The sequence below is a fragment of the Rhinolophus hipposideros genome, assembly GCF_964194185.1.
Source record: "Rhinolophus hipposideros genome assembly, chromosome: 11".
NCBI lineage: Eukaryota > Metazoa > Chordata > Mammalia > Chiroptera > Rhinolophidae > Rhinolophus > Rhinolophus hipposideros.
Window position 1 is genome coordinate 47285186 of NC_138057.1, and position 19463 is coordinate 47304648.

The 19463-nt window shown below is 38.0% G+C and overlaps 2 protein-coding genes and 1 pseudogene across 15 annotated transcripts in view; 1 reads left to right on the plus strand and 2 right to left on the minus strand.

The window, feature by feature from the left end:
* Positions 1 to 5325, minus strand: part of KIF27 (kinesin family member 27) — a 73057-nt gene extending 67732 nt beyond the window's left edge. Inside the window, exons 1-2 of one of the 2 annotated variants that reach the window (XM_081065247.1) lie at positions 5156 to 5325; positions 129 to 512 (exon numbers count right to left, since the gene is read on the minus strand). In XM_081065247.1, coding sequence (XP_080921373.1) covers positions 129 to 426 — 298 coding nt within the window. In that variant the 5' untranslated portion in view covers positions 427 to 512; positions 5156 to 5325. The remainder of the gene's footprint in view (positions 1 to 128; positions 513 to 5155) is intronic. The other variant, XM_081065246.1, reaches the window with a different exon arrangement.
* A 178-nt stretch (positions 5326 to 5503) lies between these two features.
* Positions 5504 to 19239, minus strand: QNG1 (Q-nucleotide N-glycosylase 1). 12 transcript variants are annotated; one of them, XR_013994370.1, is made up of 6 exons: positions 19138 to 19239; positions 18585 to 18898; positions 17845 to 18068; positions 11452 to 11647; positions 5704 to 7628; positions 5504 to 5571 (listed from the first exon to the last, which is right to left on the minus strand). XR_013994370.1 is itself a non-coding variant. In XM_081065250.1 (5 exons), the coding sequence occupies exons 3-5, from the start codon at positions 18016 to 18018 to the stop codon at positions 7396 to 7398; spliced, it is 603 nt and encodes a 200-aa protein (XP_080921376.1). In that variant the 5' UTR covers positions 18019 to 18104; positions 18585 to 18898; positions 19111 to 19219; the 3' UTR covers positions 5513 to 7395. The 12 variants fall into 12 exon arrangements, 3 of the variants coding, with proteins under 3 accessions (XP_080921376.1, XP_080921375.1, XP_080921374.1); XR_013994371.1 differs by having other exon boundaries at positions 17845 to 18104; positions 18585 to 18807; positions 19111 to 19219; XR_013994372.1 differs by having other exon boundaries at positions 17845 to 18104; positions 19111 to 19219.
* Positions 13809 to 14278, plus strand: LOC308504505 (acyl-CoA-binding protein-like; annotated as a pseudogene). Its single transcript has one exon. The product of its transcript is annotated as an acyl-CoA-binding protein-like (transcript).
* Positions 19240 to 19463: the final 224 nt, after the last annotated feature.

The window sequence follows — 19463 nt, forward strand, 5'->3', positions numbered from 1 at the left end:
GATGAATACTGATTATCCTATTATTTCATTCAAACAACATGCTGAGCACCTGTTATTATGTGTAAGCTACTGTCATGTTTTAGCTTTCTAGGGTCTCAAATAAAAGTCAAAGAGTATGGGAATCTTACCAACATGGCCTCCTCCGATGGTGTATGTCTTCCCAGATCCAGTTTGTCCATAGGCAAAAACAGTTGCATTATAGCCCTCGATCAGTGACAACACTAGTGGCTTTATGCACGTATTATAAACTTCATCTTGAGTGGAATTTTTCCCAAAAACAAAATCAAAAGTAAATACTCTATCTCTCCCAATGATAATTTGCTGGGTGTTTGGAATAATTCTCACACAAACTTGATGATTATGAAGAATTTCTTTGCATAGCAGAGGTCTAATTCTTACAGCAACTTTTATTGGTATTTCTTCCATGGCAGCTTTGATATTACTAAATAGATTTTCTACTTAATATTCAGTATCAGTGTGAGAAACATCCATTTTACGTAAGATCTGGACTCCTGTGTATCAAAATAAAAACAAAATTTAATTACTGACTCCTCTATCTTAACAAATCATCTTCTAAAACAAAGTCAATTAGAGCAAGTTTTGTTCCGATATAAGATAGTTACAAAGAGAAAATCTGCCTTGTAAAAGTATACTTGTAATGTACAGATGATATAAGTCTGGATTTGCTGCAAAATAATCTAGGGGACCACAAGTTGATAAATGAAGCTAAATGATAAGTACATGGGATTCCAATGCGCCATTCTTTTTATAATGGTAATATGCTTCCCAGCTCATTAATCTATTGAATAACTGAAGAGTTAGAAAACTAATGCAAGGAAATAACTGGGTAATTGTACATGTTAAATGCAAAAGCTTATACTAGATTTTATAGCTACGTATTAAAAAGTAGTATTTCTTTGCCACAAATATTAGAAATAAATCCATGAAATAGTGTTAATGATTTTCATAAGTCAATATAAATCTAAAACCAAAATTTTTATTCAAAAACAATTTAAACTGGGGTAGCCAGTTAGCTCAGTTGGTTAGAGCATGGTGCTAATAACACCAAAGATGGAGGTTCGATCCCCGCATGGGCCACTGTGAGCTGCACCCTGAAGGATGGACGGAAGGAAGGAAGGAAGGAAAATTTTTTAAAAATTAAATTGGTAATTAAACTTAACAATAAACATCCTGAAAAATAAATTAAAGAAACAATTCCATTTACAATAGCATCAAAAAGAATAAAATACTTAGGAATAAATTTAATAAAGGACATGTAAAACTTATATTTTGAAAACTACAAAGTATTGTTGAAAGTCAAGAAGATCTAAATAAATGGGAAAACATCTTATGTTCATAGATTGGAAGACTTAACATTGTCAAGATGACAATATTCCCCAAATTGATCTGCAGATTCAACACAATTCCTATTAAAATCCCAGGTGACTTCTCTGCAGAAATTGATAAGATGATTCTAAAATTCACATGGAAATTTAAGGAGCACAAAACAGCCAAAACAATTATCGAAAAGAACAAAGTTGAAGGACCCACTTCCCCTATTTTAAAACCAAGCTACAATAATTAAGATAGTGTGGAATTGGCTTAAGACAGACTTAAAGATCAATGGAAAAGAACTGAGAATCCAGAAATAAACACTTACATTTATGGGCAACTGATTTTTGACGTGTGTCAAGAAAACCTAATGGGGAAAAGTCTTTTCAACAATCAATCATGTTGGATATCCATCCACATGCATAAGAATGAAACTGGACTCCTACCTCACTCACATAAACAAAAGTTAACTCAAAATGGTTCATAGACCTAAACGTAAGAGCTGAAACTATACAACTCTTAAAAGAAAACATAGGGGTAACTCTTCCTAACCTTGGATTTGGCAATGGTTTCTCAGAAACCTAACCAAAAGCAAAAGCAATAAGCAATAAAAGGGAAAATAGATAAAATGTACTTAATCAAATTTAAAAGTTTTGTGCCCCAAAGGATACCATTAAGGAAGTGAAAAGACAATCACTGAATGGGAGAAAATATTTGCAAGTTATATATCTAATAGGATTTGTATCTAAATTATATAAAGAACTATTACAGAAAGGCTCCTTGTCACACATCGCTTCTGGTATGGCAATTTCTGTCAAATAAAAACATTATGGAGGAGGGAGGGGACAGTCAGCCCGATGGCTCAGGCGGTTAGAGCTCCATGCTCCTGACTCCAAAGGCTGCCAGTTCGATTCCCACATGAGCAAGTGGGCTCTCAACCATAAGGTTGCCCGGTTCAACTCCTCAAGTCCAGGATGGTGCGCTCCGCCCCCTGCAACTAAAATTGAACACACACCTTGAGCTGAGCTGCCTCCCGGATGGCTCAGTTGGTTGGAGTGCGTCCTCTCAACAATAAGGTTGCCAGTTTGATTCCTGCAAGGGATGGTGGGCTGTGCCCCCTGCAACTAGCAACGGCAACTGGACCTGGAGCTGAGCTGCGCCCTCCACAACTAAGACTGAAAGGACAACAACTTGACTTGGAGAAAAGTCCTGGAAGTACACACTGTTCCCCAATAAAGAACTGCTCCCCTTCTCCAATAAAAAAATCTTTAAGAAAAACAAAACACATTACGGGGTGTCCTCATCCACCTTATTCACAGGAACTGGCACTGTGCGACTTCTGGCTCTTCCCCACGGTCAAAATGACCGTGAAAGGTAAAAGTTTTGAATCGATTCAGGACATTGAGACAGCCACAAAAGTGCAATTGAAGACACTCAGGGAAGAGGACTTCCAGAACTGCTTCAGAAAGTGGCACAAACAATGGGATAAGTGTGTTCGAAGTGAGGGGGAGTATTTTGAGGGGGATTATTGGCAATGTGTCTTTTATTGTAATGCACTGTTTTTTAAACATTCATCATACTATTTGATCACACCTTGTACAACTCAATAGTAAAACGACAACCCAATTTTAAAATGAGCAATGGCTCTGAAAAGACAGTTCTTCAAAGAAGATATAAAAATGGCCCATAAGCACAGAAAAAGATGCTCAACATCATTAGTCATCATAGAAATGCAATCAAAACCACAGGCGATACCATTTCATTCCCACTTACTTGGCTCTGATCGAAAAGAGATCATAATGAGTAAAGGCAAGAACGTACAGAATATGGAACCCTCAGACACTCCTGATGGGAATATAAAATGATGCAGTCGCGTTGGAAAACAGTCTGGTAGTTAGTTCATCAAAAAGTTAAACACAGAGTTATCGTTTGACTCAGCAACTCCACTCTTAGGTATATATCAAACAGAAATAAAAATGTTTGTATAAAAACTTGTACACAAATGTTCATAGTCTTGGTACGATAAAACTTACACCATATAAAAGATTTTTAAAATGTCAAGTAATCTATCATAACTTGTAAGTGCAAATAATGAAAAATAATCAGTTTTGGGTGGGGCTGGGCTCTTCAGAAAAGGCGAGTCTTGAACACTATCATTAAGTAACCTATCAGACTAATGAACTATAAAGTAACATTTTCAGCACTACTTGCTATGGAAATGTTAATTAAGATATTTAATATTCACTAGCCTTTACAGAACTCTGCATCAGCACTGTCCATTTATAACTTTGTGAATGAGTAGTCTGAAAAGGATCACAATAACAAAAAACATTTACCTCACTCTACTAAGAGCCCACTGACAGTAAAAAAATGTCAGCTCTCTTGGGCTATAAAAATCCCAAAACAGAGTCAACAAACTATTATATCTTTACCAGCCAAAGAGATGCATCTAAACTTGGCAGTTTTAATCATTCTAATGAAATTCAGCACTAAAAAAATAAATATTCATATGTATCGTAAATCTTTTTTTGGATCCTAAAGGACTCTACAATCATTTGGTACTGGAAACTTTTTCAAAAATAGTGCAGGGATGCTATGTGAGTTGGTTCTTCCAAACGTCTCTGAACATTTACATTTGAAGTTTTTATCTTCCAGATTTTTTTTATGGCATCACATTAAAACAAGTCATGGCCTACGTTAAGCCAAGCCTAACTACTTCCAAAGAAATTGCTAATCAAAGGTGCTAAATGTAATGTGGATATTTTCATTTTCTCAGTTTTTATAATAGGAATATCTATAAACAATTTGGCTACAAAGGCAATCGAAATTCACCTATTCTAATCATTAAAAAATGATAAAGGCCCATAAACATATGGCTTGCAAAAAATGTTTTTTAAAAAATCCACAGCAGTTACATCTGCAATTGATGACTGATCAATTGCAGTCATCAGAAGCATATGTATTGTGCCATCATTAAATGTAAAGAAAGGTGAAATCTGACTGGCTGGTAATATTTAGGCATACTCAATGGAGTTTTGAAATCTGAGTTAAGACAAGAGAAATATTTAATCACTATTGCCATGTCATTCATTAATCAGAAATAAATGTTTCCAAATACCGCTGCCATCCTGTGCCCTTGGTTTTCCAAAAGTAGTGATTGTCTGAAAATTGTGGCTTGTTAATATTTTCATAAGAAATTTTCCAGCAAATGGATAGTGAATCGCATAAGGGTCTCAGAAATGGCCCCAAACACATGAGAATAAGCTGGAGAAGACAGAAAGTAAAGAGGGGACAATATCAAAGATTTAAAAACGTGAAGGGGTCGGTGTTATGTGAAAGGTGTTTTAAAGAAAGAATTTGGGCACTCTTCATCAATTATCAACGGCCGCTGAAGGAGGGGGCTACTGGACTTCTACATCGCTTAGAAGGCACCAAAGTTTCAACATCCGCAATGCAAAAAAGGCGGCCTACGACAAAACGAAACCCCCAAAGAGGGTGGGCCTTCCCATTCCACTCCAGATCCTGCAGTTGGAAGTACGAACACGAGAAATACATAGGATCTGACTCGGTGGGGCTCGGTCCCGCGTTTCCACGCGTCCCTATTCCCCCTCAAGACGGACCCAACTGCCACCGGCCGCTCGGCGGGGGTCCCAGCGCCCCTCGGGCGCCCCTGTTCACCTCGCCCGCGCCCCAACCGCCCCCCTTTCCCGCCCGGGCCCCTCCCTCCCAACGGCGGGTCCAGGGTGCAGCGGCCGGCAGGGCGGAGGGCGTCGCACTGCCCCTGGCCCCACCAGCCTGGCCGGGCCGCCGGCCGAGTACTGACCCGCTAGAGAAAGCCCGGATCTCCGGCGGCGAGCGCAGCCCAGAACTCGGCTAAACTCGGCCGCGCTGCCGCAGCCGCCGCCGTCTGCGCCTTTTGTTGTCACGGGTTCTCCCGGCAACCAGCGAAGCCCGACGCCAGCGCGCCCCCTCGGGGCTAGCCCGGCCCCCGCCCCCGGCCCCGCCCCCGGCCCCGCCCCCGCCTCGCCACGTCGAGCCCCGCCCCACCCGCCAGCACTGGGAGCCCGCCTCCCAGCGTGGCTGAAAAGCCAACACCCAGGCTCCTCTCGGAGTGCTGAGCCACAGCAACTCTACGGGTTTGTAGATGAATGTGAGAAAGATTCACACTGCGTTTCAATATTTCAGCTACCAATTCAGTTCATGTTTATTGAAGTCAAGTTCACATAATGTAGAATGAACCTTTTTTTTTTTTTTTTTTTTTTTTTTTTTTGAGAGCCCACTGGCCCCATGTGGGAATCGAACCGGCAGCCTTCGGAGTTAGGAGCATGGAGCTTTAACCACCTGAGCCACCGGGTCGGCCCCAGAATGAACCTTTTTAAGGTGTACAATTCAGTGGTATTTTAGATATTCATAATATTGTGCGACCATCACCTCTGATTCAAAACATTTTCATCACCCCAAAAGGGAATCCTCCTACTAGTTAGCAGTCACTCCCATTCCCCTCTACCTCAGCCCCTGGCAACCGATAATCGGCTTTCTGTCTCTATGGATGTCCTTGTTCTTGGCATTTTCCTTTGCATGGAATCATAATTTTTGGCCTTTTAATCGGCTGCTTTTGCTAAAAAGTGTTTTCCAGGTTCACCTATCTTGTAGCATATATCAGTACTTTCTACACTATTTTATGGCTGAATGATATTCTGTTGATTGTATGGACATTTCCATATTTTATTTATACATTTATCGGTTCATTCGCATGTGGGTTGTTTCCACGCTGTAGCTAATATAAATAATGCTGTTATGAACATTCATGTACAAGTATTTATTTAATGTGTTTTCAATTCTTTTGGGTATAGCTTGGTCATATGGGAATTCTATGTTTACCTTTTCCAATTTATTTTTAAAAGCCTCAATGCCTCCCATTTTTGTTCCAAACATCTTCAAAAAGCATTCCTTCTCTCATGAAACTTAGGAGTCAAGGGGGAAAACACTGCCTAGTTATTAAACTGAACTATTTTGAATTTTAAAAATCCACAGCCGCGAATTTGTTAATTTGTTAGAACTCAAAAAAAAGTTGCACTTGATAGTAAATTGGTTAAGTCAGACTGGCCTGCTAACAAATCCTCAATGACTAATAGTAACAATTTAGGTTTGACAATTCCCAGGAAGCCTTAGCAATAGGTCTCAGGACGCCATAGATTTGCAGAGGAGGTCATCACGTGCCTAACAAGACTCCAGGGGGGGCCTATTCATATTCAGTCATTGTCTTTGTAACGTTATTATGACAAGTTTCCAGCAGGTGGCAGTAATGTGCTTGGGAAAAGGACACCTTTTTCTGATTCACACCGTCACGGTGAGCTGACAAGGTAGATAACTAACAAAAATCAAGATTATGTTAGAAGGAAGGTGGGGGTGAAGGTGGGAAACAAGTGCATGGTAGGTAATGAGAGTTCAGCAACATAAATAATCAAATTCATTGTAAACCTTTAAAATTACATGTGGTAAATTCTATTTTAGTGAAATAATCCATTCCAGGTTTAAGAAGTTTTTAAAATATTCAATTCCAATGTAGTTACTCTGAAAATACCATACAGACAGATATACTAAATTGAAAATCATGTACAAAAACCCACTGTCATTACCAATAAAAAGGGTAAAATAAGCTGTCAAGACTGATTTTGTATAAGAGCAGCATTTATAGAGCAAAGACCCTACCCTCCCGCCAGCAAATGATTAAGGTATATAGAAAATCACTATACCTTGAGAAAAGATATTATCACTTATGGTAATCACATAAAACATGATTAATTATAAGAAATATGAAATTTAAAGAAAGCATTAAAATTCATTATTCCTGTCGTGTATCAACAAAAAAGGAAAACACAGTCAAAACCAAGTGAGTAAAAAAGGATACAGCTGAGAATACAGAGTAATATGTCAGGAACAATGTTCTAAGTGAGACTGGGTAATCAGTGATACTAACTTTCTCATAATATCAAAGTGAATTGTACAAATGATTGTGTGATATAAAAAGAAAGTTTTCTTTGGATCAGTTTACACTTTGGGTCAATAATATATGCAACGTGTTCGATGAAATGGAATTTCTTTCATATCTTCCCTGTGATCACGGGCATAATCCCATAAGTAATAATCCAGAAGAATGGAATTGATCTCTCCACTACTTTTTTCACCCTTTTTTTCAATAAGCTCCAGAAGACAATCTCGGATCAGCTCAATACACCAAAGTGAGCACCCTCTGATTTCCACCTCTTGCCTATTCCCATATGACAGCATTTTTCCTGCAAGGGGGAAAAAAACAGAGCAAGAAGCACTAATAGTCAATGACATAAGATCAACTCAGAACTTTTCTGTAAAACAAAACACAGTATTTAAATAATACTCATTTTAAAACTGTAAACCTCAGGCTTTATTTTTTTGTAATTTAAACTATTTCTAAACTCAGGCATTAATTCAAAATTGCCAATTAAGTTCCACAAAAACAGGGACTACGTCTGGCCTGTTTGTCTCAAAGTTTCTAGGACGTGGTACAGCACCTTGCACATACTAGTTTCCCAGTAAATACTTGCTAAATGAATATGGGGTAACCATACATTTAAAAATATGAAAGCATGGCCAATTATTGAAAAGAAAGGATTTAAAATTGGGTTTAATACCAGGAAAACAATATTATTGCAAAATTTGGAGGACTCCTGGGAGGCCAAATAAACAGCACCTCCCTTTCCCTCTTGAGAACTGAACATTGACTTAGGGACACGCCAGGAGCATCAAGGAGAACCTAGGAAATCAAAGTTGTTAACTTGAACAAGGAATCGTTCTTTGGAATCATGATCCTTTAGTCAGCTCTGGCTAAATATGGAGCTGAGAGCTCCCACAGAACCCACAGTCTATTTAGTGCCCAACTTCAGGGTACATCTATCTGAACCTCCAAGATGGGCCCTGGCTGTGTTTTGGCAGTGAGACCAGGCAGACGGAGCACGGAATGCAGTAGCCAGATGCAGAATGGGCTGGGCCAGAGTGTGTGCCGCCTAAAGGTAGGCCCAACATTCCTGTATTTCTCTACTTTTACAAGAGTCAGAAAATTTGATTTTCACATGAAATCTAATTCTCGAGTGTTGATAACTAATGAAAAATTGCTTAAAACACTGTTCAAGCCAAACAAAACTCATCTGCAGGCTATATTTGGCTTCTGGCTACCAATCTGTACTGAGCTTCACAGTACCTGATAGGACTTGTGATCCATTGAGACACAGAGAAAAAGCCCCAAACTCAGTGGGTTCCACTCTGTCCTGACATCTTTAGTAGTGTTACTTATGGCCCCTCCAGCCATCTCTCCCTGGGGCTTAGGCACTGGTCACTGGGGCAGGTGGAAGAACAGACACTAGCTGTGTCCCTCCATTTCCTTACTTTGCCCCCGACACTAGCATACAAATCTATCCCTTCCTCTTAGTTCTCTTAATCAGTTCCTCCAAACTTGACTATCAACTTGGCAGAATTGCCAAATCAACCACAGCAGTGATCTTGGAGGCAGACACCACCACCCAAGTAGAGCCATTAGGTGAAGAAACCACCGCCCCAGCGACAGCTTGACTCTCACCTTGAGCCAGAGGCATCCAGTTAAGCAGCACACAGATTCCTGACCCACAGAAAGTATGAGATAATAAGTGTTTGTTGTTTTAAGTCACTAAATTTTAGTATAATTTGTTACACAACAGTAAAAAAACTAGTGTTGAACTGTGTCCCCCAAAAAGATACATTCAAGCCCTAACTCCTGGTATCTGTGAATGTGGCCTTATTTGTAAATAGGGTTTTGCAGATGTAATCAAATTAAGATGAGGTCATATTGGAGTACTGTGGACCTTAAATGCCATGACTGGTGGCCTCCTAAGAAAAAGAGAGGATACAAAGGGAGAGAGGAGACTCACAGGGAAGAAGGCCATGCCTGGAGTGATGCAGCTACAAGCCAAAGAATGCAAAGGATTGCTGGGAGCCACCAGAACCAAAAAGAGGTAAGGAAGGATTCTTTCCAAGAGCCTTCACAGGGAACATGGCCCTGCCAACACCTGGATTTCATATTTTTAGCCTCCATAGCTGTGAGAGAATCAATTTCTGTTGTTTTAAGCCATCCAGTTTGTCGTAATTTATGTCATCCCTAGAAACTAATGAAGTAACTAGTACTGCAACTCACAGTATAGGATAGGACATGGCCATTGAAAAGGTAAAAAAATAAAACCATTTGAGGACTGATAAACATAGATTAGAGTCAGAGAAAGTAACGTGGCCAATATATTAGGCCTAAACGTCAACCCTAGAATCACGGTGATGAATCTAAATCTAGCCAAATTGCATTGTCAGTCTTTATAATTGGCTTTAAAATATATGTCTTTGGTGAAGAGATGGATTAAAGATAAAATGGACAGAAATCTGGCTAGGCCTTCTAAAGGCTGTCCTGAAGATATCCACAAAAGAGAACAGAGAAAAGGAAAAGAAGTGTAGCACATCTTCAAGTTTGGAAGAAACATCGTTGGAGACCAGTTAAGGAAGTTTCTACCTCATCTAGTCAAGCCACCTGGTTCTAGATTTCACTTAAGATAGTTTTTAAAAAATCAGTGTATACTCCTTTGTATTTATAGTTTGTTTATCCTCCAGTTTGCTAGTAAAAGTATTTTTGGGGGGAAAAATCCAACTTTCTTAAATAACTAAGGGGCAAAAAAAGTTTGTTCACCTTATGTCAAACTAGCTAAGGATAGCAGAATCTCCTTTTAGAAACTGGACATAATGGAGGCAGTAACAGCTGCAGCTGGACATCTGGAAAAGCGTATCTGGAGTTGAAATGGATGGCAGAAGAAAACTCAGACAACTCTGTACAACAGTGGTGGATGAACCTTTCTCACCAGGGTTTTGCTCACAGTAGCAGAGACAACTGGGTGCTATGAAAATTCAGGAGGAGACAGACAAATCATGTAGAGTCGGGAAAAACTATGTGGAAGAGGTAGAATTTAAGCTGAGCCTTTATCAATGTGTAGGATTTGAACTGAAAAAAAAAATGGGGTGAGGGAAACCAGCAAGAGACTGTTTAGAGAGAGGAATAAGCAATGTGTATTCTAGCCAAAAAAAAAAAAAGATCAGCTGACTGTCGCTGTATGTGAAAGAAACCCTAACTGCTAACAGTTGTCCCTTTTAAAGGTATCCAACAATTAATTACCCAGGACATGAACATTATGACATAAAACTGCTTGTTGTTTTTCAAATGAGGAAACAGGGACAAAATGGATTGCCCAAGGCAGCATAAAAGCCTGGTAGAAGCAACCACAGGAACAATGGTACCTTTATATTGTGTTATTGTTATTTTGGGTGATTAAAGTCTATTTCACAAAAGAAAATTATTCAATCATAAAATCTACTTTCTTTTACAAATAAAGAAAACAGTAACTGAAAATGCTGTACCCAAAAAAAGAGAAATTAACATTAATATTATACAATATAATTATTTTTCTTATACAAAGAAATATTTAAAAAACAAAAAGCGAATTTTCACATCAGCACAATTATCTGTACTCATATATTATAATAAGGCTCCTCCTCTTGAGAATCAATAATCAAATCCAATAATGGTAAATAAATAAGCCTAGAAAAGTGAGTGACTTATGTTAGATAACCCAGTGGCAGATCTTGGAGCCTCCTGACTCAAAATCCAGTATATATTACTTCTCAGTCCACCTTTTCTTTCAGTGTAGTGTGCTGTGAAGCTTAATTAACACTTTTCAAATACTACACCTGATGCACTGTCTTAGTATTGCATATCTTCATGTAACATAAATTTAAGATTTCATTTCATGATGATGCTCTGAAATTACAATGTCCAAATAGCACAATTTTCTACATCATCCATATTCCACAGTGTAAACAACAAAAAGCAATTTTCTCTATATTTTAATTGCCCTTGCATTTTTTTTTTACAAATGCTTTTCACACACACAAAAAAAAGAAAAGAAAAAAAGTGTTTTTTGGTTAAGGAAAGGAGACCTTTTGTGAAAGAAGCTAGATAGAGACTCAACAACAATTCATAGTATAAGAAAGAAGATCTTAATTAAGCTGACAAACCTTTGAGTAGCGTCTCTAGTAATTCATCAGAGTATTTCAGGGCTCCCAGGTGAGCAAGAACCTGAGGTAATCTGTAGTCAGCAAACATGGTGATGGTGGAGATGTCATTAAAGCAACCATCTCCTTTTCCTTCTAACACACTCCATGTATCTGCCACGAGGATTTGGGCCCGTTTATAAAAAGAAATTCTTTTCCCCTGATGAATAAGAGAATATAAAGGTTACCTGGGTATCTGAAAGCTTTATGAAATGCTTTAAAAAAAAAATGACGTTGAAAACATTTTTCAAGGGTAGAATAATCTTACTCTGTTGTCAACAATTAGTCTGTTGGCAAGAATTTAAAGAACTTTACAGGAAAAAAGGGGGTCTAATAACTATTAAATTATCTCTATCAATCCAAATTTAGTTCCTGTATTTTTCAAGGCACATAAAACACAACGTATGTAATCATGGTACTATTTAGTGTTCTTTTTCAATGGCATTACTTCATGTACGTATGTCTGTATCATTATAATCCACCTATTTATTATTTTTAATGGCTAGATAGTATTTCTTTAGAAAGTTTCTTTAATTTAAATATTTTTCTAATTGCAACATAAAATATGTAAGAGTGTGAAGAAAATAATCCCTAAACTCACCTCTGAAGAGAATCATAACATTCATTTTTTTATGTTCCCTTTCAGATAATATGATTAATTTATTTCAGAGATAAAGACATAATTTATCAACAGCCAGAAATTGTTAAGTCTACCATTTCTGGAAATGGTCAAAGCCAATAGGTAAGTCCATATAACTACTAATTATATTTATTCATGGGAGAAACAAATTTAACCAAGCTTTGTAAGATACTGGATTATAATTTAACTCAAAAATTCTCTATAAAACTACAAGTGCAGACCAGCATAAACTATGGGAAAAAATGCACCTACTAATAATTACAACCTACTCCTAGTCCTAATCCCAATGGGCATAACTCCAAACTGTCTTTTATAACTGCTTCTCTGGTGAAAGGAAATAATATTACTGGCTCCCAAGAGATATCCTGACCACCTTGGAGAATGTTTTAATAACTAAAAACATAAATAATTCAATAAAAAATGAAATCAAATTCTTCAAGGAAAGGATCCATACAAAAATTTCTTGAGATGGCAATATAGATTCCCTTATTTAGTAAAAATAACTCCAGTGATACTGTGTCCTAATGAGAAATAACCTAATATTGCTTAACTGTAAAGCAAGGTTGTTGCAATCAATCCAGACCTATTTTTATTATTTAAACTAAGTTTTCTAAGGCCAACATTAGGAAATTCAGTATCTTGTTTTTCAGGACAAACACATATGCTCATTTTTTGACATGGTGTAAAGTCCACATATTAAATTGAGTGCTGGGGGAACAAATCATCATTAAGAAATATCCCTACATCGCTTGGAAATAACCTATATTCCCAAACCTATGAAAATATGAAAACCTGGCAATTGTTCCTCTATAGAAACTGGACTTATCTATGGTAACTAGGTTTCTAATTCAAGTCTAGTTTGGGAAACAGCAAGACATAAAATTTAATTTACAGAATAAAACTGTGTATCAAAAACAATTATATCATAATGTTTACTATGATAGATAGAGGCTATTATCTCCTATTTTTAACAAGATTGATAGAGCAAACTGGAAAAATCTAGGAACCAGACTTATGTAACAAAATCAGTGCTAGTAGCATCTAACAAAACAAATTGTCACATCATGACCACTGTTCTCATGGTAGGCAACTAATATAAACATTATAATACACTTAAAATGAAAAAAATATATATATATATATATAAAAGATTCAAGTGAAAAATTTAAAAATAAATTCAAATCATCTATAAAACTTTTTTCTTAAAAGATGATATGGCTTTAGTAATCAAATAATTTTAGTAATCAAATTCTGCATCTAAAATATTAACTAGTATCACTGAAAATACCAGCAAATCCCAAAGTAACAATTCCTTACATGTTGCATATTGCTTTATAAATGAACTATTTTCAAAATAGTACCTTTATAAAATAATTGTCAATGAAAAACTGTGACCATGAATTGATTTTCTTCAACAAATTTATCATGAACAAATTAGAAAGGTTAAGAATTACAAATGCTTGGATCTTAATTGTTTTCATGTCTGTTTCTTACAATAAGGCTGATTTTGAGACTATTCTAAGATTTTGACTTCTTTTCTGCAGTTCTTGTCCATGTCTATTGTTCATTTTTCTATGTGATTTGATTCTTATTTAATCATAGAGGGAGTCTTGTGCTACTGCTTCTTCCTCGCCGCCGCTTCCGCTGGCTCACTGGAATTCTTGCAACCAACCCTGCCGGCATGTCTCAGGCCGAGTTTGATAAAGCCGCTGAGACTGTTAAGCACCAAGACCCAGCCAGCGGATGAGATGCTGTACATCTACAGCCGCCACAAACAAGCCACTGTGGGGGACATAAATACAGAACGGCCTGGGATGTTGGACCTCAAAGGCAAGGCCAAGTGGGATGCCTGGAATGAGCTGAAAGGGACTTCCAAGGAAGATGCCATGAAAGCTTACATCGACAAAATAGAACTAAAGAAAAAATACGGAATATAGGGACTGGATTTGGCTGCCAGCCACGCATTTCATCTAAACTGATATCATGCCTTGTTTTTCTAATACTGTGGATGAAGTGAAATAACAGAAATAACCTGTTAACCCGCTTCCTCAACTCTGTCCAGGGTATGGCTCTAACAGATGAGGGGCTGAAATGGTTACTGACCTTGCTGACTAGTTTTTATCTGTAGATCAATTAAAAGTGCATTTGTTACTTAAAAAAAAAAAAAAAATCAAAAAAAAAAAATCATAGAGTCTTTATATTTTAAAGAATTAACCCTTGGTTGTACCATGTGTCTTACAAAAATCATTGCTAGTTATTTGTGTCTTTTAATTTGTTATGGTGGTTTTTTTCTGAAGCATAAATTTTTATTAAATAAAATTACCAATATTTTCCTGTAAAAGAAAAAAAAGAATTACAAATGCTTAAGAGTGACATAAAATGTTATCAATTAAAATATCAAAAAAGCTCATATATTTCATAGCCTAAGTGATTTATTAATTAGGATTTTTATATAGTTACTGCATGCTCTAAATCAGTCACTTGAAGAGCTTAAAAAATAGCTCTTCTTTCTCTTATTGATTAGAATCCTTGAGGGTGGCACTATGGAAATACATCTGCATTTTAAAGCTTCCTGATTCTGGGGCACAGGTAGGCTGGAAATTCACTAACCTAAATCTGTCTGAATTAAAATTTTCTAGATTCATTAATCTAAAAACGAATGATAATCTCAGTAAATAACTATACATTAAAAATAATTATGACTATTTTTGTGCAACTTGTTAACTATTAAAAATATGTAGCAAACAATACCATTAACATGTGCTGAAGGAATACGGAAAAGGGCACTCTCATGTGCAGCTGATGATCATCTTTGTAATTAATTATCTTTCTAGAGAGCATTTAGCATTTTTATGTCAGAAAATCCTGGTCATGCTCTGACTTAGCATTTCTACTACTGGGAATTCATTCTAAGGAAATAATTATGGGTGTTAAACTGTTGTGCTGTATTGCTTATTGTAGTATAAAACTGAAAACAAGACATAAAATCCAATTTAAAAAGTAAACTGTATAAATGTAATTATTGTGGTAAAATAGTTTGGTAAATAATTATGGGATTATACATCCATAAAGTGAAATACTATGAAGCCATTAAAATTGGTACTATGAAAAAATAAATGTACTGTGGAAGAATTTTATTAACATATAAAGAAGTTCATAATTTTTTTGTTTTTTTTTTAAGGAGAGTGCAGCTCACAGTGGCCCATGCAGGGATCAAACCAGCAACCGTGGTATTATTAGCACCATTCTCTAACCAACTGAGCTAACCGGCCACCCCCAAATGTTTTATTTTAAAACAGTTTATACAGCATGATCCTAATTCTCCCCTGCCCATATGTATACACATTCACACACACACAGAAAATGACCAAACTGTGATCAGCGGTTACCTCTTGGTAGAATAGAGACTGCTTTTCTGTACTTTCCAAATTCTGTAATTATTATGTTTTACTTTTGCAATTAGAAAATTTTAAAATATAGATAAAAAGATATACTTGATTTTAACACTTTCTGAATTTCAAACCAGTCCAAAATTGCTCATTAGCATTCCTCCAGATTTGGTATTAATTGCACAAAGTGCTTTAATTTTTCCTCTTTTAAATGAAAATGCAAACTGTAAATTGAGTAATCAAAGCATTAAGTGAGCACCTGCTATGGCTCAGTGTTATGTTAGGAATCGTAGGCATTACAGAAATCTAGTGCTTTTGGATAATGCTAACGATAATCTTATGGACAAAAATAAATGAAAAAATATAATACTCCTTTAAGAAAGTGTTAAAATTCTTAAGTGTGATTTTTGTTATACTTTGGACATTTTTCTATAAGACTGTATTTTAGAAATGAGTACTAATGGAAATGAGTTTTAATTTTAAAATGTATCAGCTTTAAAATTAATCTATACCCTGATACAGTTTTTAAAAACTGAACTCTTCAGCAAAGCAAATCGAAAGCACTGTGCTGTAAATAAAATAGAAACTCAGCAAATGCTTACTAAATCAATATTATAATCTACAAAAAAAATCTACAAAAAAATTCACTCCTTTCTTCCACAAAAACAAAAACTAGGACAATTTGAAAGTAAACAAACGACATGATGTCCTGAATTCATTCCTTCTTGAAGTCATGTTAAATTTAATCTCAGCCTGTCTTCTACAACAAAAATGTCAGTTCTGGAACGCAGGAATTCTTCGCCATGTGAATGGCAGTTTGATTTCTTTTATACACTGTTTAATATATTCAGATTACCTGAATGATGGACCAAGGAATAATTTCTTGGAAAACAAGGATAAAATGATATACTTTAAATACAAAGATAAATCTCAAAGTAAATTCTGCATTAGCAAAAAAAGAGTCAGAACAGTGAGCTGACCGAGGGCCTCTTTTCTAGGAACTTCCTTTGCCCCATCCACAGCCCCCTGTAAACCACACTTCATTAATGGTCATAATCCTTCACAGTTCTATCAGCCCTTGCTCAGGCGTTTTAGAACTGGAACTGAGAAAGAGTGTCTCCTTTCTCTCTCTGGTGCTGAAGCAATAGGATGCAAAATTCATGAGCCTTTTCCATTTCATGGAGAAAGCTGGTCTACAGTAACAGAAAAATGGAGTCAACAGAAGCAAAAAGGAGAGACTAAATTCTGATGACATTGAGTCTTTGATCCTGGATGTTCCTATCCCCAATATCCATCCAAAAATTCTTTTTGATTGTTTTCAAGTTTTGGTCTGTCACTTGCAATGAACAGAATCTTAACATACATAATTAATTCATCTCTCACTTTATAATATAATTGAAAAGCTAGCAATTTCCTGACTAAACAACATAAGATAAACTAGTTACACTTTCTTTTTCGACTGGTTCCTGGTCTGCAAAGGGGACAGTAATGCTCTTTGTCCTTAGGCCCCACAGAGCAGCTTTGTGGATCAAATGAGAGAGTGATGTAAACAATATTATTGGTAATTTTAGTTGTTGAATTGTGATTACAAAAAAGTAGCTTTAAAATTTCAACTTGACAAAAGTATTCATTAACATATTCAATACATTTATATTATGTGATTCCACTAAAGTTGCTTTCAATTCTAGGCTCCGTTAAAATACAGTGATAACAGACACTAAAAGAATTTTACAAAAACAAAATCCAGACGTATACGGTGAGGCTATACAAAACGTTCACCGTTTTAAAAATACGTCTCTTTAAAATTTTTGTACCATAAGCAAATAATACTGTTATATTACTCTGTGCACGAAAAGGAAAGCACATAGTACAAAGGTCGGACAGTTAAGTTCCCGAACTTTCCACCGTGCACTTAAACATGAGCGTCGCGTAATTAGAACTCCGCAAAAAATTGTCCGAACTTCGTACATTAGAACTCTGCAAAAAATACTTTTCACTAGAGAGAATTTGGTATACATTCTGATTTTCATCCAATAAGTAAATTTTTTGAAGTATTAAAAGGACCTCCTTATGTCTAAGTGGCAACATCATGTTGAAGGTCCAGCGTTTTTTCAGTTTTGAAACATTCTAAAAGGACAACGGAAAGAAAAAAGCACAAGAGAATAAAGGAAGTACACCGATTTTGTTACTTAATTTTATTCCTATTCCTTGCCCAGAAAGAACAAACTTTAAAATTTAAGATTTTATTCTCAGAAGGAGTTCCGGAGGTCAGAGTTAACTATGAAATGATAATTAAGAATTCTACAATGCCCAACAGAAGCAACTCACCTCAAACTGAGTCACATCTCTGTAAGAGGGAAAGCTTTCTACCACCAGATGCATTAGCTTCTGTGCACTTTTTTCACTTTTTCGAACACAATTAAGAAAAGAGCCTTCAAACTTCTCAAGGAGCATTTTCCCGGTTTCATTGAGAATCCGATGCCTCTCTTCTATCAAAGGCATGGGAACGTCGGTGTCAGACCGGAGTATATGCCGCACCTGATCCAGGGTCACTGTGGCATAGTACGAAGCACTAGTGATTGGTATGCCTTAGAGAGACAAGACAATGCAGGGGAACGATGTCATAATTTTATATTCATGACACTCTTGTTTTTACAACATAGTTAATATGACGCTTGAGTGTTACGCACTAAAGTGGATGAATAATAAAAAAATCAGGAGCAGATCCCTCATTTCTGTTTGCTTGTCTGTACTTACTCATCCATCCATTTCTAACTACTGTACTATTACACCAGATGGATCTTGACTGCGTAAAAGGTGTTATAATTATCTGTCCCTTTGTTCTTCAGATGTCATCAAAGTGGTGTTCTTTAGATAACTGGCTTTCATACGTAGCTGCGATAAGTATTCACTTCCCCCCGAATAAAGATTTAATGGCAGCCTCTTGTCATACTTTTAAGCCAAGGGACTGGCGATGGAGAACTTACTAACACATTATGCCACATTCCAACCCGCTCCTTGGGACCCTCCCAGGAAACTGAAGCCTCGAAGGGGAGAAGGGCACCAACCTTCGTCAAGGGCTCTGTTGACCGCGGCGCACAGGGACCAGAATCCACTGTACGTCCTCCCCCTGTACTTTACCAGACATTTGTGCTCGTCGTGCTCCGACCAGAAAGAGAAATTGAGCGTGTCCGTCACGAACACCCAGTTGACAGCGGCCTCGTCGGCCGCCTTGGGGTTCAGCTCGTGAAGGGTCTTCCAGCTCGCCAGGCTCAGCTCCGGACCCGAGACCTTGGGGAGCAGCAGCTCAGCCACCCTCCGCACACCTCCGCCGTCAATGAACACATCCCGACTGTTTTCCGCAATGAATTTTGCGGACTCCCTGGGAGTTAGAAACCCGTCCATTGCACCCCTCCTCTTTGGGACTGGGGAACCACGCTTTTGCCGGCGGGCTGGCCAAACTCTCTTCCCTCTCGCGGCGGGGCCAGCTCAGGTTCCCTCTGCCACTCTCCCTCCCTACCCACCCTGGGATCGCTGCCCTAATCAGGTCCCGCCCTCCCAGAGAGGCACCGAGAACAGAGACCGCAGCCGGACCTGGGTCCCCTCCCTACGTGCCCGCACCGTTGAGGAACAGTGGAGACCGCGGGACCGCGCACGGGCCGCGCGCCGGGCCAAGGCCGCAGGCATTTCCGGGAGAGCGGCCACGCCCACTTTCTCCCGGCGCGCCCCCCGAGGCCCCTTTCCGGTTCCGCTGGTCCAGAGTCCGCCTGGGAGGGTCAGGTGCGCGCTGGCGGGGAGTTGCCCACCCTGACCCGTGGGGTTGCGCCATTTTGTCCGTGTTCCCACTCTCTGTTCTGGCAAATGGGACTGCAGTGCGCCGCGGTGGCCTGAGTCGTGACGACTCCAACCCGTGTACTGTTGCGCCCACTCGGCTCCCTTGTCTCTCG

Coding starts and splice junctions, on each gene's coding strand:
- QNG1 (XM_081065248.1), bottom strand. CDS start 18,921: ATGGACGGGTTTCTAACTCCCAGGGAGTCCGCAAAATTCATTGCGGAA. Junction 18,105..18,584: donor CAACAGAGCCCTTGACGAAG/GTTGGTGCCCTT, acceptor TGTCTCTCTAAG/GCATACCAATCACTAGTGCT. Junction 7,629..11,451: donor ACTAGAGACGCTACTCAAAG/GTTTGTCAGCTT, acceptor TCCCCCTTGCAG/GAAAAATGCTGTCATATGGG.